General features: G+C 38.8%; 1 protein-coding gene across 1 annotated transcript in view; it reads right to left on the bottom strand.

Annotated features, from left to right (window-relative positions):
• Positions 1-27,823, bottom strand: part of tpcn3 (two pore segment channel 3) — a 48,918-nt gene that overhangs the window by 7,337 nt on the left and 13,758 nt on the right. Inside the window, exons 5-13 of the mRNA XM_061728981.1 lie at positions 25,105-25,221; positions 23,693-23,811; positions 22,164-22,265; positions 20,809-20,935; positions 18,724-18,946; positions 13,906-14,050; positions 12,449-12,637; positions 6,567-6,631; positions 5,402-5,489 (exon numbers count right to left, since the gene is read on the bottom strand). Of these exons, the coding sequence (XP_061584965.1) occupies positions 5,402-5,489; positions 6,567-6,631; positions 12,449-12,637; positions 13,906-14,050; positions 18,724-18,946; positions 20,809-20,935; positions 22,164-22,265; positions 23,693-23,811; positions 25,105-25,221 (1,175 nt within the window). The remainder of the gene's footprint in view (positions 1-5,401; positions 5,490-6,566; positions 6,632-12,448; positions 12,638-13,905; positions 14,051-18,723; positions 18,947-20,808; positions 20,936-22,163; positions 22,266-23,692; positions 23,812-25,104; positions 25,222-27,823) is intronic.

Raw genomic sequence — 27,823 nt, 5'->3', positions numbered from 1 at the left:
ATTTCGAGAATAAAGTCGAAATTTCGAGATTAATTTTGAAATACAATTTCGTGAATAAAGTCGAAATTTCGAGAATAAAGTCGAAATTTCGTGAAAAAAGTCGAAATTTCGTTAATAAAGTTGAAATTTCGTTAATAAAGTTGAAATTTCATGACTAAAGTTGAAATTTCATGACTAAAGTTGAAATTTCGTGAATAAAGTTGAAATTTCATGAATAAAGTCGAAATTTCATGAATAAAGTCGAAATTTCGAGATTCATTTTGAAATACAATTTCGTGAATAAAGTCGAAATTTCGTGAATAAAGTCGAAATTTCGTGAAAAAAGTCGAAATTTCGAGAATAAAGTCGAAATTTCGTTAATAAAGTCGAAATTTCGAGAATAAAGTCGAAATTTCGAGAATAAAGTCGAAATTTCGAGAATAAAGTCGAAATTTCGAGAATAAAGTCGAAATTTCGAGATTAATTTTGAAATACAATTTCGTGAATAAAGTCGAAATTTCGAGAATAAAGTCGAAATTTCGTTAATAAAGTTGAAATTTCGTTAATAAAGTTGAAATTTCATGACTAAAGTTGAAATTTCGTGAATAAAGTTGAAATTTCATGAATAAAGTCGAAATTTCATGAATAAAGTCGAAATTTCATGAATAAAGTCGAAATTTCGAGAATAAAGTCGAAATTTCGAGATTAATTTTGAAATACAATTTCGTGAATAAAGTCGAAATTTCGTGAATAAAGTCGAAATTTCATGAATAAAGTCGAAATTTCATGAATAAAGTCGAAATTTCGAGAATAAAGTCGAAATTTCGAGATTAATTTTGAAATACAATTTCGTGAATAAAGTCGAAATTTCGAGAATAAAGTCGAAATTTCGTGAAAAAAGTCGAAATTTCGTTAATAAAGTTGAAATTTCGTTAATAAAGTTGAAATTTCATGACTAAAGTTGAAATTTCATGACTAAAGTTGAAATTTCGTGAATAAAGTTGAAATTTCATGAATAAAGTCGAAATTTCATGAATAAAGTCGAAATTTCGAGATTAATTTTGAAATACAATTTCGTGAATAAAGTCGAAATTTCGTGAATAAAGTCGAAATTTCGAGAATAAAGTTGAAATTTCGAGAATAAAGTTGAAATTTCATGACTAAAGTCGAAATTTCGTGAATAAAGTCGAAATTTCATGAATAAAGTCGAAATTTCGAGAATAAAGTCGAAATTTCGAGAATAAAGTCGAAATTTCGAGAATAAAGTCGAAATTTCGAGAATAAAGTCGAAATTTCGAGATTAATTTTGAAATACAATTTCGTGAATAAAGTCGAAATTTCGAGAATAAAGTCGAAATTTCGTGAAAAAAGTTGAAATTTCGTTAATAAAGTTGAAATTTCGTTAATAAAGTTGAAATTTCATGACTAAAGTTGAAATTTCGTGAATAAAGTTGAAATTTCATGAATAAAGTCGAAATTTCGAGAATAAAGTCGAAATTTCGAGATTAATTTTGAAATACAATTTCGTGAATAAAGTCGAAATTTCGAGAATAAAGTCGAAATTTCGTTAATAAAGTTGAAATTTCGTTAATAAAGTTGAAATTTCGTGAATAAAGTTGAAATTTCGTGAATAAAGTCGAAATTTCATGAATAAAGTCGAAATTTCATGAATAAAGTCGAAATTTCATGAATAAAGTCGAAATTTCGTGAAAAAAGTCGAAATTTCGAGATTAATTTTGAAATACAATTTCGTGAATAAAGTCGAAATTTCGTGAATAAAGTCGAAATTTCGTGAAAAAAGTCGAAATTTCGAGAATAAAGTCGAAATTTCGTGAATAAAGTCGAAATTTCGTGAATAAAGACGAAATTTCGTGAATAAAGACGAAATTTCGTGAATAAAGACGAAATTTCGAGAATAAAGACGAAATTTCGTGAATAAAGTCGAAATTTCGTGAATAAAGTCGAAATTTCGTGAATAAAGTCGAAATTTCGTGAATAAAGTCGAAATTTCGTGCATAAAGTCGAAATTTCGTGAATAAAGTTGAAATTTCGTGAATAAAGACGAAATTTCATGAATAAAGTCGAAATTTCATGAATAAAGTCGAAATTTCGAGAATAAAGTCGAAATTTCTAGATTCATTTTGAAATACAATTTCGTGAATAAAGTCGAAATTTCGTGAATAAAGTCGAAATTTCATGAATAAAGTCGAAATTTCGTGAAAAAAGTCGAAATTTCGAGAATAAAGTCGAAATTTCGTTAATAAAGTTGAAATTTCGTGAATAAAGTCGAAATTTCGTGAATAAAGTCGAAATTTCGTGAATAAAGTCGAAATTTCGTGAATAAAGTCGAAATTTCGTGAAAAAAGTCGAAATTTCGAGAATAAAGTCGAAATTTCGTTAATAAAGTTGAAATTTCGTGAATAAAGTCGAAATTTCGTGAATAAAGTCGAAATTTCATAAATAAAGTCGAAATTTCATGAATAAAGTCGAAATTTCATGAATAAAGTCGAAATTTCGAGAATAAAGTCGAAATTTCGAGATTAATTTTGAAATACAATTTCGTGAATAAAGTCGAAATTTCGAGAATAAAGTCGAAATTTCGTGAAAAAAGTCGAAATTTCGTTAATAAAGTTGAAATTTCGTTAATAAAGTTGAAATTTCATGACTAAAGTTGAAATTTCGTGAATAAAGTTGAAATTTCATGAATAAAGTCGAAATTTCATGAATAAAGTCGAAATTTCATGAATAAAGTCGAAATTTCGAGAATAAAGTCGAAATTTCGAGATTAATTTTGAAATACAATTTCGTGAATAAAGTCGAAATTTCGTGAATAAAGTCGAAATTTCGAGAATAAAGTTGAAATTTCGAGAATAAAGTTGAAATTTCATGACTAAAGTTGAAATTTCGTGAATAAAGTCGAAATTTCATGAATAAAGTCGAAATTTCATGAATAAAGTCGAAATTTCGAGAATAAAGTCGAAATTTCGAGAATAAAGTCGAAATTTCGAGATTAATTTTGAAATACAATTTCGTGAATAAAGTCGAAATTTCGAGAATAAAGTCGAAATTTCGTGAAAAAAGTTGAAATTTCGTTAATAAAGTTTAAATTTCGTTAATAAAGTTGAAATTTCATGACTAAAGTTGAAATTTCATGAATAAAGTCGAAATTTCATGAATAAAGTCGAAATTTCATGAATAAAGTCGAAATTTCGAGAATAAAGTCGAAATTTCGAGAATAAAGTCGAAATTTCGAGATTAATTTTGAAATACAATTTCGTGAATAAAGTCGAAATTTCGTGAATAAAGTCGAAATTTCGTGAAAAAAGTCGAAATTTCGAGAATAAAGTCGAAATTTCGTTAATAAAGTTGAAATTTCATGACTAAAGTCGAAATTTCGTGAATAAAGTCGAAATTTGATGAATAAAGTCGAAATTTCGAGAATAAAGTCGAAATTCCGTGAATAAAGTCGAAATTTCGAGAATAAAGTCGAAATTTCGAGATTAATTTTGAAATACAATTTCGTGAATAAAGTCGAAATTTCGAGAATAAAGTTGAAATGTCTGACAAAACTAATAATACACACAAATCAGATAATACACAAACACACAAATGTTTTGAATGTTTCTTCTCCATCTGGAGCCTCAACAAGCGAGTTCATCTCTTCACCAGAGTTCAAATGTCCAACTCTGGTTCAACACTCGACCTGACACTTCTCACGTACGAATGAGACGGCTGATCTGGACGTGAGATGAAGATATTTACACCATTCTTTCGTAATGTCCGTCGTTCATCTGTGACGGTGCAATTTATGGAGGAGAATAAAGAATATTCTGGTCAGAATAAAGAATATTCTGGCCAGAATAAAGAATATTCTGGTCTGAATAAAGAATATTCTGGTCAGAATAAAGAATATTCTGGTCAGAATAAAGAATATTCTGGTCTGAATAAAGAATATTCTGGTCAGAATAAAGAATATTCTGGTCAGAATAAAGAATATTCTGGTCTGAATAAAGAATATTCTGGTCAGAATAAAGAATATTCTGGTCAGAATAAAGAATATTCTGGTCAGAATAAAGAATATTCTGGTCAGAATAAACCAGGAACCTTCACGTCTGGGAACCTGTTGCAACTGCATTCTCCTCCATAACAGAATATTCCAGTAAACCCTCAAACACTTATTTTAAATAATTTATCCACAATTAATGCTTCACTATTTCAAAAAAACGAATTTTGCAAAACAGATAATTGCAGTAAGATTGAAACCACCAACACGCTTAACATCTCCCATTGGTGTTTGATTTTTCTTGATATTTTCTATCTGTAAATACCTACATTCCATATCCATGATGTAAAACTACTAAATATGTTATTTTGGTTTATGGCAGCAGATCAAATTAAAGCCAAACCTGAAAGATGTATTTATTAAAATTGATAAAGACGACCTTGTTGCAGCTATTCTTGTCCAGTTTTTGATATTACATTTTGCATTTGTTTTATTTTGCCCTTTTTTTTTATTGTTGTATTCTTTTTTTTTCTGTTTTCCTTATAATTAATTATTAATTGTTTTCATCGAATGCTTAGGTCCGAGGGGTGGGTTTGGAAGGGGGTGAAAATGTGTATAATGTTTGTTTGACATCATTGTGGATAACACCGTTTATAATTTAAAAAAATGATGAAACATAAATAAAAACATTTGATCACAAAAAGATTTAAATAAATCTGGTCCGTCGTGACCACAGCCACCTGTCAATCAAGGGAGGGGTTGCTAGGAGACCAGAACTGCTTCCTGAATCACTGTAAAGGTTTTTTCTGCTGTGAAACCTACGGTGGCCGAGACCCGCCATTGCTGAAAATTAAAAAAACGCTGCAAATATAAAGAAACGCCGCTGCAAATAAAAAAAAACCCACGCAAATAAAAAAGCCACAACGGAAGGGAATTACCGGGGACTATTTTTGCTGATGCACCGGTGTTTTTTACGTGAGAGGAGAAGAAGAAGACAAATACGTAAGTGAAACGGAAGAAATAAGAAGAGCGAGGAATAAGAAGAACAACGAACGAGAAAATAAGTGAAAAGGTTAGTGTTCAACGTCGCTACGTGTCATTTTTAATGTGCAACACCGGTGCATCAGCAAAAATAGTCCCCGGTAATTCACTTCCCTTGTGGCTTTTTTATTTGCGTGGTTTTTTTATTTTATTTGCAGCGGCGTTTGTTTCTGTTTGCAGCGTTTCTTTTATTTTCAGCAATGGCGGGTCTCGGCCACCGTAGAAACTGGACTCTTTAACACGGAGGTGGATGATGATGATGATGATGATGATGATGATGATGGACCTGGTGGTCAGGGAACTAGTCCTAGACCGGACCAGCAAGCTCTTGGTGGTTGCTATGGTTAGTGAGTGTTTGTAGTGTGAGAGTGAACAGACTTGTTGATGCTGTCCACCACCCGGATCAGTCTGAGGACTCGCAGGATGAAGACGATGTCCAGGATCTGCCGGCTGGTGTATCCCGCCGCTGCAAACAGAACATTTACTCAACAAACTCCCGCCGCTGCAAAGAGAACATTTACTCAACAAACTCCCGCCGCTGCAAAGAGAACATTTACTCAACAAACTCCCGCCGCTGCAAACAGAACATTTACTCAACAAACTCCCGCCGCTGCAAAGAGAACATTTACTCAACAAACTCCCGCTGCAAAGAGAACATTTACTCAACAAACTCCCGCCGCTGCAAAGAGAACATTTATTTAACAAACTCCAGCTGCTGAAAAGAGAACATTTACTCAACAAACTCCAGCCGCTGCAAAGAGAACATTTACTCAACAAACTCCAGCCGCTGCAAAGAGAACATTTACTCAACAAACTCCCGCCGCTGAAATCACAACATTTACTCAACAAACCAGCCATAAGAAACTTGATTATAACTCTTTTCTGGACCCTATAGTTAAACATGTTATGTGAGGACTAATGTTCAATACTACGGAAGAGTATTAGAGCAGGAGAAAAATACAAATAATATTTTAGAGTAAAAAAGTCAAAATGTCTAAAAAAAAAGTCGAAATATCAAGAAAAAAGTGGAAATGTCGAGAAAAAAGTGGAAATGTCGAGAAAAAAGTGGAAATGTCGAGAAAAAGTAAAAATTTCGTGAATAAAGTTGAAATGTTGAGAAAAAAGGCGAAATTTCAACTTTATTCTCGAAATTATATTTCAACATTAATCGTGACATTTTTACTCGAAGTGCACAATAAAAAAAAACAATCTTCCTCCTCTAAAATATTTTTCTCCTGCATGGCTCTGATTCTCTTCCGTACATTTCGGTTACACAAAGTTTGTGTGTTTTTATTGTTTATTGTGTGAAACTGATTAGTGTGAATATGTAGGATCATGTTTTTGTCAGTTACATGCACACAAGTTAAGTTGCATATAATGTAATGTAACCGAAATAAACCATTCATTCATTCATTCATTCATTCATTCATTCTCTCCGATCTTTACAGCTTCATGCAGAACTGAGCTGGAACTGAGAACGGAGCGTCAGACGTAACTAAGAATATAAGAATATAAGAATATAAGAATGTAACTAAGAACGTACAGGACTTCAGGGCCGTGTTGATGATGGTGGCGATGAGGGCGGAGACCACGATGATGGTGTCAAACCTGCAGGAGGAAACAGACTCTGTTACACCGAGGTCACGGTGAAGCTCAAGGTCACGGTGAACAGAGCTCTGTAACACCGAGGTCAAACTGAAGGTCAAACTGAAGGTCAAGCTGAACCACAGACACAAACCCGGGAGGAAGTAACAGAACCGGAACCAGCAGCTTCTGAACCCGAGGAGTATCAGGGCCAAACTAAGACAAAAAAAAAATGGAAATTATGAGAATAAAGTCATAACATTATGAGAATAAAGTCGTAATATTATGAAAATAAAGTCGTAATGTTACGAGAATAAAGTCATAATAATATGAGAAGTCATAATATTACAACAATAAAGTCGTAATTTATAAAAATAAAGTCGTAATATTACGAGAATAAAGTCGTAAAATATTATGAAACTAAAGTCGTAATTTATAAAAATAAAGTCGTAATAATACGAGAATAAAGTCGTAAAATATTACGAGAATAAAGTCGTAATATTACGAGAATAAAGTCGTAATATTACGAAAATAAAGTCGTAATATTACGAGAATAAAGTCGTAATATTATGAAAATAAAGTCGTAATATGAGAATAAAGTCGTAATTTATGAGAATAAAGTCGTAATTTATGAGAACTCTAACAGGATATTACAACTTCATTCTCATAAATTACGACTTTATTCTCGTAATTTCCTATTTTTTTGTCCTAGTTTGGCCCTAATATGATTTAACTCAAACTTCATTTACAAAAATAAAATGTGGTCCTGCGTTTTTGGTTAAATTGTGTGTTTTTTATTTAATATTTTCAGCCTCTGGGGCCAAACTCTGATTTGTCCGGTTCTGATAATTCATCCATGAAGCGTTCTAGCTTCTGTAGCCGCTGCCACCGCGTAGCCGTCCAGCAGGGGGCGCCACCCTGGAAACAAAGCAGCTGCTGCAGGAAAAACTCAAACAGCAGGAGCTGCAGCAAAAACAAGCTGGGTAGCTACTTTGAGGTTTTATGAATCTGAACACGAGAAAATTTAAATAAATCTGGTCCGTAACGGCTTTTAAAGGATGGCTAAGTCATTCTACACAGCTAGTAGCCAACAACGCTCATCATCCTCTGCTACTCTGCTAGCTGCCCTTCGTGTACGCACACAAAAAACAAAAACAAAAAAAACTGTCTTCATTGGCTCCATAAACCTTAATAAACATTGCTTCAGCCAATCACTGAAAGGGGGAGGAGCCAAGTTCGTGATTAGGGGGAGCTAGCTTCCTGTTTTGCTTATTTTTGGTTTCAAATACGAACAAACGTTACGTCGTCCAGAAATTCCTTAGCCTGACTTTAAATAAAGGAGCCAAATGTGACGTTTTCATCTGAAGTTGAACTCTTAACAAGTTTTTAATGAGTTTTCACCCGAGAACCGTCTTCTATCTGGACTGTAACAATAACGACCTTGAACCCTGACGACTAGGGAGGCCCCGATACCATTTTTTTCACACCGAGTACGAGTATTTTAATTTGTGTACTTGCCGATAACGAGTAGCGATCCGATACTTCTACCACAAAAATAACTAGGCTAAAAATGCAATGAAAAATGCCATGAACTGGAAGACAGGCTTTATTTTCAACAGAAATTAAATTTTAAACAAAACTCAGCCGGCCGGGCTTTCCTCCACGGCCCAGTCGCGCTGGGAGCGCTAGCCCCCCGGCTAGCGCCGCGCCGACAGCCCGCAGTCTGTGTTGCTTCTGTCGTCGTCCCTTATTCTGAAATATGTCCACACAGCTGACGTCCCGCTGCATTAATTGTTGCTATCTTGCCTGAAACATCGCTGCCAGTCTCACTCATGTATCACTCTCTTCTCATCACCACGCTAAGCTTAGCCGCCTAGCGGCTAACAGGAACAGCTGGTTAGCAGCAGCAACTCAGGCTGCACACTCACCCGGGGAACATCTCCCCCTAGAGTCACTAACCAGTAACTACAACAACAATGAAGTATCGGTGCGTGGTATCGGAGAATCTTTGCGAGTACGAGTATATGAGAGCAGTATCGGCCCTACCAACGACCGTGACGACGGGCTGCAGAAAGTTAAACGTGAGCAAAGTGGCCCCCAAGTGAGAGAAGTCTGAAAGAAAAAATTATGAATAAAAAAAAAAAAGAAAGGATTTTTCAACTTCCTGTTGTCATTTGTCCTTCATTGTTCCTTTTGTGACTTCCTGGAAACCAATCCCACAGTTTTCACTCTCAGACTCAGATTACGAACAACAAACCGCACAAAGCTGCTTTACTCAAGCAAACCAAAGAAAACCACCAACAAACCAAAGAAAACCACCAACAAAGCAATGAAAACCACCAACAAACCAATGAAAACCACCAACAAACCAATGAAAACCACCAACAAACCAAAGAAAACCACCAACAGACCAATGAAAACCACCAACAAACCAATGAAAACCACCAACAAACCAATGAAAACCACCAACAAACCAATGAAAACCACCAACAAACCAATGAAAACCACCAACAAACCAATGAAAACCACCAACAAACCAAAGAAAACCACCAACAGACCAATGAAAACCACCAACAAACCAATGAAAACCACCAACAAAGCAATGAAAACCACCAACAAACCAAAGAAAACCACCAACAGACCAATGAAAACCACCAACAAACCAAAGAAAACCACCAACAAAGCAATGAAAACCACCAACAAAGCAATGAAAACCACCAACAAAGCAATGAAAACCACCAACAAAGCAATGAAAACCACCACCAAACCAATGAAAAACACCGACAAACCAATGAAAACCACCGACAAACCAATGAAAACCACCGACAAACCAATGAAAACCACCGACAAAGCAATGAAAACCACCAACAAAGAAATGAAAACCACCAACAAACCAAAGAAAACCACCAACAAACCAATGAAAACCACCAACAAACCAATGAAAACCACCAACAAACCAAAGAAAACCACCAACAAACCAATGAAAACCACCAACAAACCAATGAAAACCACCAACAAAGCAATGAAAACCACCAACAAAGCAATGAAAACCACCAACAAAGCAATGAAAACCACCAACAAAGCAATGAAAACCACCAACAAAGCAATGAAAACCACCAACAAAGCAATGAAAACCACCAACAAAGCAATGAAAACCACCAACAAACCAATGAAAACCACCAACAAACCAAAGAAAACCACCAACAAACCAATGAAAACCACCAACAAAGCAATGAAAACCACCAACAAAGCAATGAAAACCACCAACAAACCAATGAAAACCACCAACAAACCAATGAAAACCACCGACAAACCAATGAAAACCACCGACAAACCAATGAAAACCACCAACAAACCAATGAAAACCACCGACAAACCAATGAAAACCACCAACAAACCAATGAAAAACACCAACAAACCAATGAAAACCACCAACAAACCAATGAAAACCACCAACAAACCAATGAAAAACACCGACAAACCAATAAAAACCACCGACAAACCAATGAAAACCACCAACAAACCAATGAAAACCACCAACAAACCAATGAAAACCACCAACAAACCAATGAAAACCACCAACAAACCAATGAAAACCACCAACAAACCAATGAAAACCACCAACAAACCAATGAAAACCACCAACAAACCAATGAAAACCACCAACAAACCAATGAAAACCACCAACAAACCAATGAAAAACACCAACAAACCAATGAAAACCACCAACAAACCAATGAAAACCACCAACAAACCAATGAAAACCACCAACAAACCAATGAAAACCACCGACAAAGCAATGAAAAACGCTGCTTGAAGCATCGGTGAGCGAGTCCGAGCTGCCGGACGAAGCCGCCCAAAGTGGCTAGCAGCGACTAGCAGCGACTCGCAGCGACTCGCAGCGACCGGCCGGACGGGAAAAACCTACCTGGTGCTCACAATCTGGGACGCAGACAAGCTGTGAGGGAGGGAGGCGACAGCTGGTTTTAGGTTCGTAAAGATCAGCAAACACAGAAGCATTTAAAGGTGACCTATTATGGCATTTAATGTATATTTTAAACAGGCCTTGAATGTCTTAAAAACAATCTAAAGCTTGTTTTTTCTACATAAATCATAAATCCAGCCTGTGGGCCCTGTCACTAGTTTTACCGCTTCTAACCTCTTTTTCTGTGCTCCATTCTAAGGGAAGGGGGGGGTATGATAATGAGGCTCTGTGCTGATTGGCTCCCTGAATGACGTGTAGCAGGGGAGGAGAATAAACCTCGCTCCGCCAGAGCAGCCCGAGCCTGTAAATTATCACAACACTGAATTTTCACAAATGGAAACTTTATTGTTAAAAAAATTAAATATGAGTTGTATATAAATAACATTTATGCACTATTTAAGCCGGATCTGCCCGGTGGATGCTGAACGCTGGCCCCGGAGCCACGCCGGGCGCCCGGGAGCAGCGCTGCTGGAGCAGAACGCATCACCGCGGCTTTAACGGGGGAATCTGACCGGTTCCGACCGGCTGGGACCGCAGGAACCGGCCTGGACTGATAGCAGGGACTCCCGGGGACCGACCAGCAGAATTTCAGCCGGATCTGCCCGGCGGATGCTGCGCGCTGGCGCCGCAACCCCACGGCGGGCGCACAGATCGGCTCCGGAGCGCATCCGCGGCGCATCGCCCGTTACCGGGGATCAAACCGACAGATTTAGCTGAAAATCTCGTAGGGTGAAGCTGGTCCGACCTGGGACAGACCCCCGAGGACCCAGCTCCCAAACCACCCGGGAACCTGGATGATTTAACCCGGATCCGCGGCGCTGCGGCGCCGCGTCCGACTGGCTGAAGGAAGGGCCGCTCCAGAGCTGGTTGTGGGCGTGGTTTCAGCAGCGGAGGCTGAACCTATGGAAATCTGCTCCTGTCGTTACGTAACGACGGGAGCAGATTTTAATCGGCTCAAAAAAAACCACGTGACACTGGGGGACTCAGTCCGGCGGGGGTCAGAGACCTTGCAGAAATTCATGGTATTTTGTCTCCCCTGTGCTGGCAGGGTGAGGGGAGACCACTTTATATATGTTAAAACAAGAAAAAACGTGTTTTTCATAATAGGTCCCCTTTAAGTGTCCAGGAGAGAACGAGGAGAGGACGTGTCCAGGAGAGGGCGCCCTGGTCGTCCCGTTCCACCGAGGTTCAGGACATTAAACCGGTTTCTGTTTAATCTTCAGAAGCAGCAGCAACGACCTCCGTGCTGGATCTCTCCTTCGGGGGAAACGTCGGCTTTCCGTACGACTACGTTACTTTATCACACAATTAAGCCTTTGTCAGCCTCCTGATTGGTCCCTGACCGACCAATCACAAACATCCGGTTTATCAAGTTGGACCAAACAGTCGTCTCTCTCGTTCACATCAGTGGAAAAAGTAGTTTTTACTTTCCTTGTATCAACATTTAAATCACTGGATTATTTATTTCAAAACTTTGTATTAGTAAAATGAACAGTAATAGTATTTTTATCCGATCCTTATTTCCAAAACAAAGTCGCTCGGCAGCAGCTACAACTGCAAAAGCTTTTTATTTATTCATCTTAAAATGGTTAAGTGGTGTGTAAAAGTGGTAAAAGTGACACCTGCTACCCAGAGAGAATCACAGGAATATATTTCATCCTAAAACCAACGGAAAACTACGATAAATCTACGTGTACGGCCGCACCTTCCACCGCTATCGCTATCAGCTAAACTCAGCAAAATATCTCATTTTCGCTGAAAACCTTTTTTTAACTCACTCCCCGGTACCTGAAGTAGTTTTTATTCATATCTAGTTGCTGCTGATGTCCTTTGGTCCGTTAATCAGAAATCCTCACCAGTTCCAGAAGCGGTGGCGGCGGGAGAAGAAGGCCTTGGGCTCGAACACGTACAGCTTCAGCAGCAGCTCCAGCACGTACAGCGCCAGGAAAACCCACTCCGAGTGGGCGATGAGAGCGCTGCCCTCGTCCAGCCCGATGAACACGGCGTTCACCAGGATGATCAGGTCGTACGTGATGACGAAGCCCCTGCAGGAGGAGGAGGAGGAGGAGGAAGAGGAGGTGAGGAGGAGGAGGAAGAGGAAGAGACGGTGAGGAGGAGGGAGGAGGAGGAGGAGGAGGAGGAGGAGGAGGAGGTGAGGAGTCGAACCGGAGACCGGCCCGGCTAGTGTTCTGTCCATCCTTGCTCCCCGTCAAGAAATGCTACTTTATGGTAGGGCTGTGCGATTAATCGATTTTAAATCTAAATCGGATTTATTAATCAAGACGATGTTAAAAAAAGGAAAATCGGAAAATGGATTTTCCTTTTTTGCAGCAGCATTACAGACAGAGCTCGTCTAGTCTTCTTTGTTTGGTCAAGAAAATGGTAAATGTTGTCACTTTACTAAACTCAAGGAGGATTTACAGTATCTTTCAATTGCACTTCATTCCCAATAGGGAAATTTGTTTGCTATTTTTCTTTAAAAATAAAGATACAATATTTGAAACAATTTATTCCGTTGTCTTTTGTAGTTTTACCAAAAAAATCAAAATCGAAATTCGGGTTTTCAGAGAAAAAAAAAAATGGGGATTTTATTTTTGTCCAGAATGGCCCAGCCCTACTTTATGGTTCTACACAGTCCATTTTCAAAGTTTGATTACCCATAATTTTATGCATCCCTGTAGCTCCTATAATGTCATAAATTCCTGAAAATGTAATAAAATTTGCACTTAACTCAATCGAAAATGTAATAAAACCCAATAATGTAATAACTTCACCAATAATGTAATAAAATATCCTGACTGATATTGTAATAACATTTTTACCAATAATGTAATACCTTATTACATTATTAGGAATTTATTACATTTTCAGGTGGGTCTTTTTTTTCTTTTTTTTCCCCAAAACTGACAGATAATGTAATATATATGTTCATTTTCAGTCCAGAGTTCTACATTTTGTGTTTTAAGAATCTAAGAATGTTATAAACGCTGGATTTGAAACACCAGAATTACTATTGGGTTAAATTTCAGACTTTGAGTTCCATGTAATAAATTCCCAATAATATAATAAGGTATTACATTATTGGTAAAAATGTTATTACAATATCAGTCAGGATATTTTATTACATTATAGGGTGTTACAGGGACAATTTGGGGGAAAGGAAGTGGTTTTAGGGAGTAAAACAGTAAAATTGTAGCTCTGCAAAAGGTAGAAAACCATTAGGGAGCATTTTTCGATAGGGTAGCAAAAATCGACAGACGCTATCGGTTTATGTAGCATTTTTTGGACGAAGCAGCAGAAATCGACTCCTCACCGGTGCTGCACCATCCTGCAGACCAGCCGGCTCGGCGCCGACCGGTACACGGCCGGGAACCAGCGGCTGAACGGATGAGGCCGACACTTGAGCGTGATCACCTCGATGTTCAGGAGGTCGGCCAGCTGGACGAACGCCGCCTTACCTGCAGGACGACGCACAAACACATCAGACTTAGGAAAACACAGAGAAACGACACCCGGGCTGGTCGGCGCCGCGCTAGAACCGCCAGCGGACGACCGCCAACGACGCCGCTAGTCTAAACTCCTGCGTGAAGCCCCGCCCTGGCGCAACTGCTTCGGTACATTTTGTACCGGGGGAGATGGCTGCGAGTGGGAGGGGCCATATCTGTCAAGTTTGGGATTTAAAAATAAGGGACATTTTCGGCAGTGGTCCCACCAGCCCAACCGAGGTCCAGTGTTACATTTCAAGACAAGAAATCTAAAGAAACTACCTGACAACCACTTACAAACTACAATCATGCGCTCATAGCCTGATAATCTTTGTTGACACTGAAATGCTGTGGACATTCCTATGTCTGTTATTCCTATATTAGAGCCTAAATGAAAACACAAAAGGGAATTAAAGCACATGTATTTATTTTAAATATTTTCAGTTTGATTGTCTTCAAGTGAAGGGTGAATGTTTCCACTTATGAGGCTCTGGCCTTCATAACTGGTTAAACAGCGCTAGTGCTGCGACGATCGTTCTTCCCCCGTTAGAGACATTAACATCGCAGTTACGAATCTTTCAGAACTCGTAACTGTTCCTCGTCCTGCTCCTCTTTCGGAAAGTAACTTTGGTTTCTCATTTTTAGAGATATTTACACAAAGTCTTCGCTTTTTGGCAGAAATGTCTTTTCTCTCGTTACATCCATCCATCTCTGATTTGTTGTTCAGATTTTGTTCCTTTTATCGCCGCTAACCTTGTGAGAACTGCCGCCCGAAGATACAGCAGAGTCACAGGAATGTCTTCTGATTGGTCCCTGACCGACCAATCAGAAACATCCGGTTTATCCGGTTGGACCAAACAGCCGTCTCTCTCGTTCACATCAATGGAAAAAATAGTTTTTACTTTCCTTGTATCAACATTTAAATCACTGGATTATTTATTTTAAAATTGTGTGTATTTTTATCCCGAAACTGGCCAAAATCCGATCCGTATTGGCAAAACAAAGTCGGCTCGGCTGCAGCTACAACCGCAAGTGTTTATGTGTTTATGGTTAAGTGGTAAACGTTGTAAAAGTGACACCCGCTACCCAGAGAGAGTCACAGGAAAACAGTTCATCCCAAAACCAACAGTAGATTAGGAAAAATGATGGATAAACCTTCCACCGCTATCGCTATCAGCTAAACTCATACAAAAGATCTAAAATCTTTCTAAAAATTGATTATATTATTATTAGTGGTGGGGAAAAAAAAATAAATAAAAAATCGATATTGCAATATATTGTTGCGCTCTCTGTCGCAATAAATAATCGATAAACTGACGGCAAATATGGATATTTTATTACAACACACATCATGGATTTACGTGGTTGACACTGCACTATTGTTTATGCACTTTAGTTAATCCAGCTGTTCAGACTTTACATTTATACAAATGCACTTTCTTTGAACATTGTATGAAGTTTTGGCATTGAATAAATGCATAAACAGACGTTTTCCTTTTTATGGGATTTTTATTCTTTTTCAGTCACATAGATCGTGATATATCGTTGATGAAATTTCTTACAATATATTGAATATCGTAATTATCGTGTATCATGATATTATCGATATCGTGGGCCACATATCGCCACAGTGTTGAATCGTGAGTTACCGTATCGTCCCAGCCCTAATTATTATACAAGACTGTATCAGAAAATTTGAATATTGTGATAAAGTTCTTTATTTTCTGTAATGCAATTAAAAAAACTAAAATGTCATCCATTCTGGATTCTTTACAAATCAACTGAAATATTGCAAGCCTTTTATTATTTTAATATTGCTGATCATGGTTTACAGTTTAAGATTAAGATTCACAGAATATTCTAATTTTTTGAGATAGGATATTTGAGTTTTCTTAAGTTGTAAGTCATGATCAGAAATATTAAAATAATAAAAGGCTTATTTCAGTTGATTTGTAATGAATCCAGAATGGATGACATTTTTGTTTTTGTAATTGCATTACAGAAAATCACAATATTCTAATTTTCTGAGACAGTCCTGTATTATATTATATATTTATTATATTATAAATCGGCAAATTTATGGGAAAATGCTAATACAGGAGGATGGCGGGAAAGAGGGTAAAATACAGTAGTTTCCCGGTAAAATCGGGAGATTGACAGGTGTGGGCGGGGCCGGCGGAGCGAGTGGGCGTGGCTAGTCGGGGTGGGCGTGGCTTCAGAAGGTCCAGCTGTCACTCAGGCGGGTTCAATGACCCTAACGAACCTCAACGTAGCGCCGCGGCGGCTAAACCTCATAAAAGCTGCCGCTCCAACCAGCGTCAGATTAATTATTCATCTGAACTTCTGCAGATAAACTTCACTTCTGCATTTGCGAGGCTCGTCTGCGGTAACTGCAGCAGCGTTGGCTTCACACGCGTCCGTCTACGATAAAAACGTTGCTCAAGCTGCAGCTGAACTGGATGATGAGGCGATTTAACTTCCCCTGCAGGATGATGAGCAGAACGACTGCCGTGTTTCTGCCTTTACATACGTTTAAAGGGATGAAAACATTACAGGTTTCAGTTATAATTGCATAAATTGTCTATATTTCATTACTTTATATTCTGTCTTGGGGTTACATTTACATAAAATGCTAAAAACCTAATTCTCATAAATGGGAAAAAATAAAACCGTTTATCTGTTTTCGTCTGTTTCCTCCTGGAAGCTAAAATTATTTGTTTACTGCATGAGCTGCTGCAATTTCTTTATTTTTTTTGCACTTTAAATGGATATTCAAAGACCTGTTATTTATTTCATACAAATAACTTTTGGTATTATTTTTCAAAAACAAACACTATACAATAACATAACTCAACACAACGGCCACGGTTACATGATGTTTTTTAACTCGGAATTAATTATTCCGAATTAAATAATTCAGAATTAAACTTTTTTCCTTGGAGTTTCCATGGAAATAGTAATTCTGAACTGAGGTTTCCATGGAAACACGTTTGATGGTCTTTCTCCAATTCCTCTCCAGGTCTGGGGGTTGGGAAGGTTCTGATTGGATAGGGGGGGGACCGGAAGTTAAACTACCGGGAGAAAAACTAACTTAGTACAACTTTGAAAAGATCACCATGTTGATGTTTCCTGTTTCCATCTGTTCTTTTAATGATTTCTATTTATTAAATAAATGTCTCTGCTCTTGACCAGCGTTTACTGCTGCTGCATCTGGAAACTTTGTTAGGAAAACCAGCCCAGTGGAATATAAGATCATGGAGACAGACGGGGAGGGAACGAGCAGAAAGAAAGACCGGATTAATTAAAAGAGGAATGAGTGTTTACATGATCACGGAATTATTCTATTCAGATTTAAAATCGGAATAAACCAGCCACTTACTTCGGAATTAAGTTTAATTTGGAATTAGGTGTTTACATGCTAATTTCTACTCATTTTAAACAGATTTAATTTGAATTCTGAATTAAAGCTGCGAGGAGCGATGAACGGGCCCTCGCGCGTGTGATTTTCACCCATAAAGATCAAGGACTCAAAACCACGTCCGATGACTCTTTATATCAAATCATTCAAAAGTTCTGGCAGAAAGAAGGAACTATCAAATATGGACCAACCAGATGAAGGGGGCGCGGTTTTTGAAAGATAAAAGTAATGCGCGTAGTCACGGGATGGAGACGCACATTTTGATGTATAGCGTTACGGTTCGGGCGAAGAAGCGGCTGAAGAGATGGCATAAATTGCGCCAAAATGACATGATTAATTCAAAATGGCCGACTTCCTGTTGGGTTTTGGCTAGGGTTGCCACCTTTCAGAAATAGAATTAAGGGACGCCCTGATTTCAGCAGCACAGGAGCCAAAAAAAAAAAGCCCTAAAACTTCTAAACTGAATAAAAATGTTTTTATTTTATATGAAAAACAAAATGCTTTGATTTAAAGTTTAAAGTGCTTTAATAGCACTTTCATGACTGTAGAGACAGAAAAACCATATAGTAACTGAAATAGCCTCCCATGCTACGTACGTCCACATCAGCCCAGATGTATAATATCGCTACAGGTGAAGAATATGGTGTAAAAGTTAATTTATTTCAATAATTCAACTAGAATATGGTGTAAAAGTTAATTTATTTCAATAATTCAACTAGAATAAGGTGTAAAAGTTAATTTATTTCAATAATTCAACTAAAATATGGTGTAAAAGTTAATGAAAATACGGGACAAATCGCGTCCCGTATTAGTTCAATACGGGACGCAACATTTTTTTCTCAAATAAAGGACAATTCCGTATTTTACGGGACGGGTGGCAACCCTAGTTTCGGCCATGGCGCCAAGAGACTTTTCTTTAAGTTGTGACATGATACAGGTGTGTACCGATTTTCGTGCATGTACGTCAAACCGTATTGTGGTGCTTGAGGCACAAAGTTTTCTAGGGGGCGCTGTTGAGCCGTTAGGCCACGCCCCTTAATGTAAACCATGAAATATCACATTTATCACCAGGACTGGCTTGGTGCAAAATTTGGTGACTTTTGGGCACGTTTAGGGGGAAAAAGACCCTAATTTTGTCAGAAGGAAAATAATTCCTACAGATACAATAGGGCCTTTGCACCAAACCCAGTGGATTATGAATTTAATAAAGCATCTATAAGTTATTCACCGATGGCTCCGCGGCTGCTGGAGTCGCTAACCCTCCACAGCAGCTCCCGGTGGCCGTTGCTGATGTCGGGCTGCACCAGCCGGACCAGCCGGTTCCAGCTGTCCTGGCTCACGGCTGGCTCGCCAACATCGCTGGTGCCGGCGTCGTCACGACGCTCCTGCAGGACGGAGAACGCTCGCACCATCTTGTGCCGCTTGGCCCGGACCAGCTGACGAACCTCCTCCTGTAACCATAGAGATGTTAGAGCTATTGAATATTTTAGTAATCGAGTATTCTATTGAAAATTCCATCGATTAATAGAGTAATCGGATAAAACATGTTTTTGTTTAGTTAAAGAGCAATTATAAATATACATAAGATGTTAGATGTTAATTGACATCAAGACTGAATTATATAATACAGTAGGTTCATGGATGTTCATTTAAAAACCCTGAATTTACACCAGTCGACCAAATTCACTGCCTTCACTCAAAAAACTAAAGATCTTACCAAGAAATATTCTTATTTCTAACCTAAAAATGCCATCACACCTGATAACACACATCACTTAAAATGTTAGGTGTTTTTCCACGTGTTAAAATTGAACTTTCATTTGTGTCAAGCTAATTTTAAGTTCTAGTTACGTTTTAAGTTAAAGTCTTGATAAGATTTTGAGTTTTGGCAGTGTTCAAAATAAAATTCTGAGCCCTGCTGTATTGGAGCACATTAGGCTCCAGCGCTACTTGATCCATCAATGACTACGGAGATGAAATTGAAAACTACCCAGTTAGGTTCATTACGTTTTTATTTTTTACCCTCATCATCTCCAGCTCTGTGTTTTTACAGATTAAATGCGTTAGCCTTGGTGTCCAGCTGGAAATCTCCCACACTTTTGACATTTTCTGCCTTTTCTTTTAGTTAAAACCAAACATATCCGCCGCCTCTTTCTTCTTCCTTTACGTCAGCGCGTTGTGCCGCATTAAACGTAGTACGGGCGAAATACGATGCTTTGAGCTGCAAAATTAAACAATTTCTCGAAGCAGAGAAAATTCCTCCATTATTTTTTGTAATCAAATTATTCAAGGAATCGTTTCAGCCCTAGATGTGGGCGGGAACCTCCACCTGGGCGGGAACCTAAAGCTTTTGTTATTTGCATCTTTAGTTGATCAGAAAATCCCCCAGAAAACCTCTGATGGAGAGAAAATCGACCCGAAACATTTGTGCGTATTATTAGATTTGTGCGTAGTACGGAAGAGTATTAGCGCTAGGCAGGAGAAAAATAAAAATAATATTTTAGGAGGAGGACGTTTTTTTTCATTATGCACTTCGAGAAAAAAGTCAAAATGTTGAGGAAAAAGTCAAAATTTTGTGAATAAAGTTTAAATGTTGAGAAAACTCCATCTTGTAACGAATTGTGAAAGATTGTGGGCCGGAGTAAGAAAGAATATCTCAGCACCCCATAGTTATAACACCTTTACTTTGTAATATTCTGAAATTCCTCATATGGACAGATCTGCATTTATGAGCCGTACAAATGTAATTAGATGTTTTAAAGCAAAAACTGCTAGGTGGAAAAACCGTCGGTCAAATCGGGAGGAAAGAAGACGGTGATGGCGGCATCACGGTGGTCTGAAGTAGGTTTACCTTCTTAGTGTAGGTACAGTAACTAAGTATCTAACTAATAACGCTGGACTCAGATGAAAACTCAGATGACCCAGCTTTCCACCAGTCCTTAAATGCAACATGTAGGACGAATCTGTGAGGCTTTTTGGAGGAGAAGAGTCTCAAATCATTTGTGCGTATTTAACGATTTGTGTGTGTAGGAGGCTTTTTGAGTTCATAATTATCATTTTGTGCGTAATGCACAAATCTTATAATACGCACAAATCACACACAAATGTTTGGTCGATTTTCTCTCCATAACCTCTGATCACCTGAGAACGGTCTCCACCGTGGTTTTTCTTTCTGGGCGTCTCGTTCTGGTTTCTAACAACAACCCGACATGAAACATATAAAAACGTCTAAAAAAAGTCTACAAACATCTAAAAACGTCTAAAAACGTCTAAAAATGTCTAAAAACATCTAAAAGCGTCTAAAACGCTGTACCTTCAGGTGCTTCTTGTAGTTGTTGTAAACGACCGCCAGGAACACCGACATGAAGATGTAGGTGTTGATGAGGATGTACAGGATGAAGAAGATGGCGAACACTGAGTTGGCGTTGTACGCCGGCATCCTGCCAACGAGACAGAATAATAATAATAATAATAATAATAATCAATTTTATTTATATAGTGCTTTTAAAAGATCTCAAAGACGCTTCAGAAGAACACAGTCGGGGTCAAAGACGCCGTTAATCACGTCCGACAGTCGCGTCTAAACCATAGCAAAGGTGTCGTGAAAGTGGTTAAACTTGTGGCATAATAAAAACATCAAGAGTTAAAAACACTAAACGCTTTATATCGGACAAGAAATTAAATCATTCAAATTATATGTATAAAGATATTAAAATTAATTCTAAATAAAATTTAGCAACATTTCCTTTAAAAGGTGGGCGGAGTCAGTTATTAGTGTGGAAGGAATTGACTCTTTGTCAGCCTCCTGATTGGTCCCTGACCGACCAATCAGAAACATCTGGTTTATCCGGTTGGACCAAACAGTCGTCTCTATCGTTCACATCAATGGAAAAAGTAGTTTTTACTTTCCTTGTATCAACATTTAAATCACTGGATTATTTTATAACCTTTGTTTTAGTAAAAGTAACACTAGTGTTGTGAGGGAGCAGCGTATTTTTATCCGTATTTTTATCCCCAAACTGGCACAAATCTGATCCGAACTTCCAAAACAAAGTCGGCTCGGCAGCAGCTACAACCGCAGCTACAACCGCCAACACTTATTTATTCATCTTAAAATGGTTAAGCGGTGTGTCTGGGGGACTTGTAAAAGAGAGAATCACAGGAAAACATTTCATCCCAAAACCAACCGTAAATAAAGAAAAATGTCTGCTTTGGATAAAGCTACGTGGACGGCCGCACCTTCCACCGCTATCGCTATCAGCTAAACTCAGCTAAATATCTTGTTTCTGCTGAAAACTTCAGTTTCTTTAACTCACTCCACGGTACCTGAAGTACTTTTTATTTCTATCTAGTTGCTGTTGATTTTCTTTGGTACATTAATTAGAAATAAAGTGATGTAAAACCCTGTTTTTACAACGGAAGTGGACGGGAGAGACGACAGTTTTGTCCGACCTAGCAACGACCTAGCAACGGGGGCGGAGCTTCACGAAGGGTCAACTCAAGTTTTACCGTCAGTTTCTGTTTTCTTTTAAGGAAATTTGGCCAGAATTTCTGGAAATTCCTGCAAAATTATAATTTATTATTAAAATAACTGAATCAACATTCGTAATAAAAGAGAAAAGACGGTTTTGTGAATATTCCTGTCGATGGTTGGGGTTATTTCCTTACATGACGTCGGGGCTGTTGGCCGTGGTGACGAGCACGTACAGCTCAAACACGATGTCCAGGTACTTGGTGAAGTACGGAGCTCCGTTGATCGTCTTCAGCTTTCTGGGAATTAAACACATTAACGGAACGTTGTGTTTCTGTAAAAGTATCAGTTTATGGAACAATCTGGATACAGAAGTTAAGAATGCAAATCAAACATTACATTTAAAAGAATAATAAAAGCCAGTTTGATGAAGAAACATCATGATAATTGTTAAGTTAGGTGGGTTTTCTTTTTTTCCTCTCTCTCTTTAGCACCATTGTCATATTTTTTTTCTTTGAATCAAAAAAGAATACGACTATCTGTGTTTGACGACAGATATTTTGTGTTATTTAATAACTTTGTTGTAGTTTTGGTTTTGTTTGTTGTTTTTCTTAAATTACGTTTATTGGAATTTTTTTTTTTTTTTTTTAAATTGCGTAATTTTTAACTTTTTTTTTTTATTAGAACATTATTTAGGGCCCGAGCACTTACTTGCATTAATGGGCGTGGCCTAACGGCTCAACAGCGCCCCCTAGAAAACTTTTCTCTGCCATAACTTTTGAACGGGTTGTGATAAAGACATGTTGGTGGTGTCATCGGACTCGGTATTGAGTCTTTGACTTTCATTGGCCGGAATTAGTCCCGCCCCTTCTTCTGATTGGTTGATATGTGATACTTCCGATTTTCTGCAGTAACTTTTGAATGGTTTGACATAGGAAGTCGTGGGTGGTGTCATTTCTGATATGCTTATGGGGGGCGGTGGCCGTGAGTGCGAGGGCCCGTTCATCGCTGCTTGCAGCTTTAATTGAAATTTGATTTCTTAGGAAAAAGGGACAGATAAAATAAGCTTAGTCTTCTTTCTGTTCTCTTTCATTCAAGGAACGACCGGACCAACCGTCCAGACCGGACCAGCTTGTGTCATAGCTGAGGGACCAACCGTACGGGCCGGGCTAGCTTGTGTCGTAGCTGAGGGACCAACCGTACGGACCGGGCTAGCTTGTGTCGTAGCGCAGCAGCGTTTTCTCACCGGCTGCCGTACAGACTGGACCGGGCTAGCTTGTGTCGTAGCGCAGCAGCGTTCTCTCACCGGCTGCCGTACAGACTGGACCGGGCTAGCTTGTGTCGTAGCGCAGCAGCGTTCTCTCACCGGCTGCCGAACAGACTGGACCGGGCTAGCTTGTGTCGTAGCGCAGCAGCGTTCTCTCACCGGCTGCCGAACAGACTGGACCGGGCTAGCTTGTGTCGTAGCGCAGCAGCGTTTTCTCACCGGCTGCTGAACAGACTGGACCGGGCTAGCTTGTGTCGTAGCGCAGCAGCGTTTTCTCACCGGCTGCCGAACAGACTGGACCGGGCTAGCTTGTGTCATAGCGCAGCAGCGTTCTCTCACCGGCTGCCGAACAGACTGGACCGGGCTAGCTTGTGTCGTAGCGCAGCAGCGTTCTCTCACCGGCTGCCGAACAGACTGGACCGGGCTAGCTTGTGTCGTAGCGCAGCAGCGTTCTCTCACCGGCTGCCGAACAGCTTCAGGGCCATCAGGGAGAAGATGAGGAGGCTGAACATGAAGAGCAGGAAGACGTAGAAGATCTGGGGCACGGCGTTCCGGATGCTCCTGAACGCTCGGCGGAGCTGAACACAAACAAACAAACAAACAAACAGAGAGAGAAACGTTTACGTCCGTCGTCCCGGGAGACGCCGGCGCTTGTGATCGTCCTCGCGGACGCTAACGATGCGTTCAGGCGCCTAAAACCAGCTGATGTTTGGCTGCAGGAACCTTCGTCTTCAAACACTCCAGATAACAACATCATCTGCACAAACATGCCGGTTAGAATCCTGATGGAAAACCAAGTTCTGGAATAAATCAAGGTTTTTATTTTTTTTCTACATTTTTTGTGTTCTTTTTTTTCATTTTTACATGATTTTACTCCAGGATTAACTCAGCGTGCAGAAACATTTTTTGTTGTCAAGTTGTTAAATTTCCTACATTTTTGCATCCTGACAAAACACATTATCAATAATCGATCAGTCACATTATTGAATCGATTAGTCGATTTTTTTTTTTTTTATAAATTGCGTAATTTGTTTTTGTTTTTATTATTACATTAATTTAAATTTGATTTCTTAGGAAAAAGGGACAGATAAAATAAGCTTAGTCTTCTTTCTGTTCTCTTTTATTTGTTGTAATTATATTGAACCGTTTTGTTATTCTTTTAATGAATGAAATAAAGAATAAAATTAAAAAAATTAAAAAATATAAAAATTATTAAATGCCTCTTATTTAATTCTCAGCTATGAAATTTTGCATGAAGTTGTTTAAATGAGGTGCTAATTAAAACTAAGCACTGGGTGATGAAAAATGGTAAAAAGAAAATCAGGGATAAAAAAATTATTAAAAAAATAAATAAAAGAAAGTAACTCCACTTCTCTGTCACTCCAAACCAAAGACTGGTTCATCTTGGAAGTAACTGGAAGTTACTCGTGTCATTTGTTGATGTTTTTTTCCAGGATTCTGATTGGCTAGCATGACTTTATCTTCTCGTTACACTGCCCCCTGCAGGTTTGGCTGCTCATAGCACCTTAACAGATATTTATGCAGGTTCCTGGAAATGATGGCATTTTTCAAAACGTAGAGGGGGAAATATCTGTTTTTGTAAATACCCGGATATGTGGAAACGTGGCCTAAATAGTTTAATTAGATAACGTTTGTTGTAGTTCCCCGTATCAAACTTCTAAACTTCCATCACAGCAGAAACACAAACACCATGATGGAACCAGATTACCAGATTCTCCGTATAACAGGAAGCTCATTTGAGTCAGAAGAAGCAGAAATACTTGAGTCTAGTCGGGGGGGTTTGGACCGGGGGGTTGGACCGGGGGGTTTGACCGGGGGGTTTGGACCGGGGGGTTTGGACCGGTCCGTACCTGCCGTCCCTCCGTCACGTTGACCAGCAGTAGAGGACGCAGGACCCGGGACAAGCGGATGCTGTAGCAGTCGGCCGCTTTCAGCGCTCCGTACACGATCATGTCCACCAGGGTGAGCTGGACGGAGACAAGCAGAGACACGGCTGATCAAACTGGTGGGATTACACCAACCAACCTGGTACCAGTACCAACCTGGTACCAGAACCAACCTGGTACCAGAACCAACCTAGGTCATGTCCACCAGGGTGAGCTGGACGGAGGACAGAGCAGAGAGGTGATAATAATCTACTTTTGACAATAACTATTTATTCTACAACTCTACATAAATGATTCCCCTGACATGAGCAGAGGTGGACAGAGTACTCGACCCCAGTACTTGAGTAAGAGTACAAATACTACTGGTCAAAATTTACTCCGTTACAAGTAAAAGTAGCTCAGTCAAAAAATACTACTTGAGTAAGAGTAGAAAAGTACTTGCTTTTAAAAGGTACTTAAGTATCCAAAAGTAAATGCTTTTAAATTTACTTTAAGTAAAAGTAAGAGTAAGAGTAAGAGTAAATTTCTTATTTTCCAAATCAGTAAATTACTATATATATTTTTCTAAATTAATTTAAGGATCTTTTAACTCTTGTTTCTGAGAATTAACTCTTTGAAACCAGCTGCACTGATGTGCTGCCGCAAGTCAAGACAAGTTGACTCTGTCTTGACTTGTTGCGGCTCTGTCTTGACTTGTTGCAGCTCTGTCTTGACTTTTTGACTCTGTCTTGACTTGTTGCGGCTCTGTCTTGACTTGTTGACTCTGTCTTGACTTGTTGACTCTGTCTTGACTTGTTGCGGCTCTGTCTTGACTTGTTGACTCTGTCTTGACTTGTTGCAGCTCTGTCTTGACTTGTTGCAGCTCTGTCTTGACTTGTTGCAGCTCTGTCTTGACTTGTTGCAGCTCTGTCTTGACTTGTTGACTCTGTCTTGACTTGTTGACTCTGTCTTGACTTGTTGACTCTGTCTTGACTTGTTGACTCTGTCTTGACTTGTTGACTCTGTCTTGACTTGTTGCAGCTCTGTCTTGACTTGTTGACTCTGTCTTGACTTGTTGACTCTGTCTTGACTTGTTGCAGCTCTGTCTTGACTTGTTGCAGCTCTGTCTTGACTTGTTGACTCTGTCTTGACTTGTTGACTCTGTCTTGACTTGTTGCAGCTCTGTCTTGACTTGTTGACTCTGTCTTGACTTGTTGCAGCTCTGTCTTGACTTGTTGCAGCTCTGTCTTGACTTGTTGCGGCTCTGTCTTGACTTGTTGCAGCTCTGTCTTGACTTGTTGCGGCTCTGTCTTGACAAACGCAGGCTACTTTGGCGGTATCGTTTTGAGGAGGCTTGACGTATTTCCGCTTTACGTACATCCCAGTGGAGAGCGTGCACTGTGATAGGTCTCCTCCTTTGACAAAAACAGCTTGTGTCCAATAGGATTTAAGGGAAGAAGAAAAAAGAGCAGACCTGAAAGTAATGAGTACTTTTCAGCCTTCCTAGAAATTTACTCGAGTAAAAGTAAAAATATTTGTCTTGGAAATGTATTCAAGTAAGAGTAATAAGTACCAAAGAAATCTAATACTCAAGTAAAGTACAAATCCTCTGGATATGTACTTAAGTACAGTACTCAAGTAAATTTACTCCGTTACTGTCCACCACTGGACATGAGTCATGTGACTAATGTCAACTTTAGAGCGGGAAAACCAGCTAGCTAGCTGTTTAAGAAAAGAAAAATTAATTGCTAAATTAACTTGGCTATTTCATATTAAACGCTAGTTAGACCTGATGGATAAATTAGTGACAATAACGAAACCTAAAGCTGGAGATTGTAACGTTCCAGCTCGGCCTAACGTTACTCCTTCCACGGTTTCATCAACCGTAAACACATGTAGCTAAAAACCCAGTCAGGAATTATAGGATAATAAGGTGATAGAAGCAGAATAAAACACTGATTCCGATTCCAATTCCAATTCTTAAGATTCGATTATCAGGATTTGATTCGATTCAATTTGATCCGATATTGATTTGGGTTAGTGTTAGACCTGTGTTGAAAAAACACAAAAATCGATTTTCCGAGTTTACAGTAAATCGATTCTCATATTAATTCCTAAAAATCGATTTGTATGTCTAAAGATCGATTTTTTCACAAATGAGCTGTTGCAATTTCTTTCTTTTTTTGCACTTTAAATGGATATTAAAGGGCATATGAGTTTTTTGTTAGTTATTTATTTCATACAAATAACTAAATTTGGAATTTTTTTAGTTTATGCCCAAAAAAGGAATGTTTTGTTGGACACGGGAACTACTGTCATGTTTTTGCCTTTAAATATGTTTCAAAGTATGAAAACATTCAAGTTTTCAGTTATAATTGCATAAATTATCTATATTTCATTACTTTATATACTGTATTGGCATTACATTTGCATAAAATGCTAAAAACCAAATTCTTAAAAAATGTACACAGAATGTGGGGAAAAAATAAAACCAATTTAAATTGGTGACATCATCGTCCAGCGTGAACAAACTGATTAAAGATTGAACTTTCCCCAACGATACGAGTGTTTTCATGAATGAGACAGAAACATCTCACCCCCCCCCCCCCCCCCTCCATCCCAGGGTGCCGAGCTCAGCAGAAGCGTCTCCATGGTAACCAGCTCCTCCAGGCCCCAGGAAGAGTTTCTGCTGACGCGACGACGA

Source organism: Cololabis saira, chromosome 1 (genome assembly GCF_033807715.1).
Source record: "Cololabis saira isolate AMF1-May2022 chromosome 1, fColSai1.1, whole genome shotgun sequence".
Taxonomy (NCBI): domain Eukaryota; kingdom Metazoa; phylum Chordata; class Actinopteri; order Beloniformes; family Belonidae; genus Cololabis; species Cololabis saira.
This window is presented reverse-complemented; position numbering and strand designations above follow the sequence as displayed.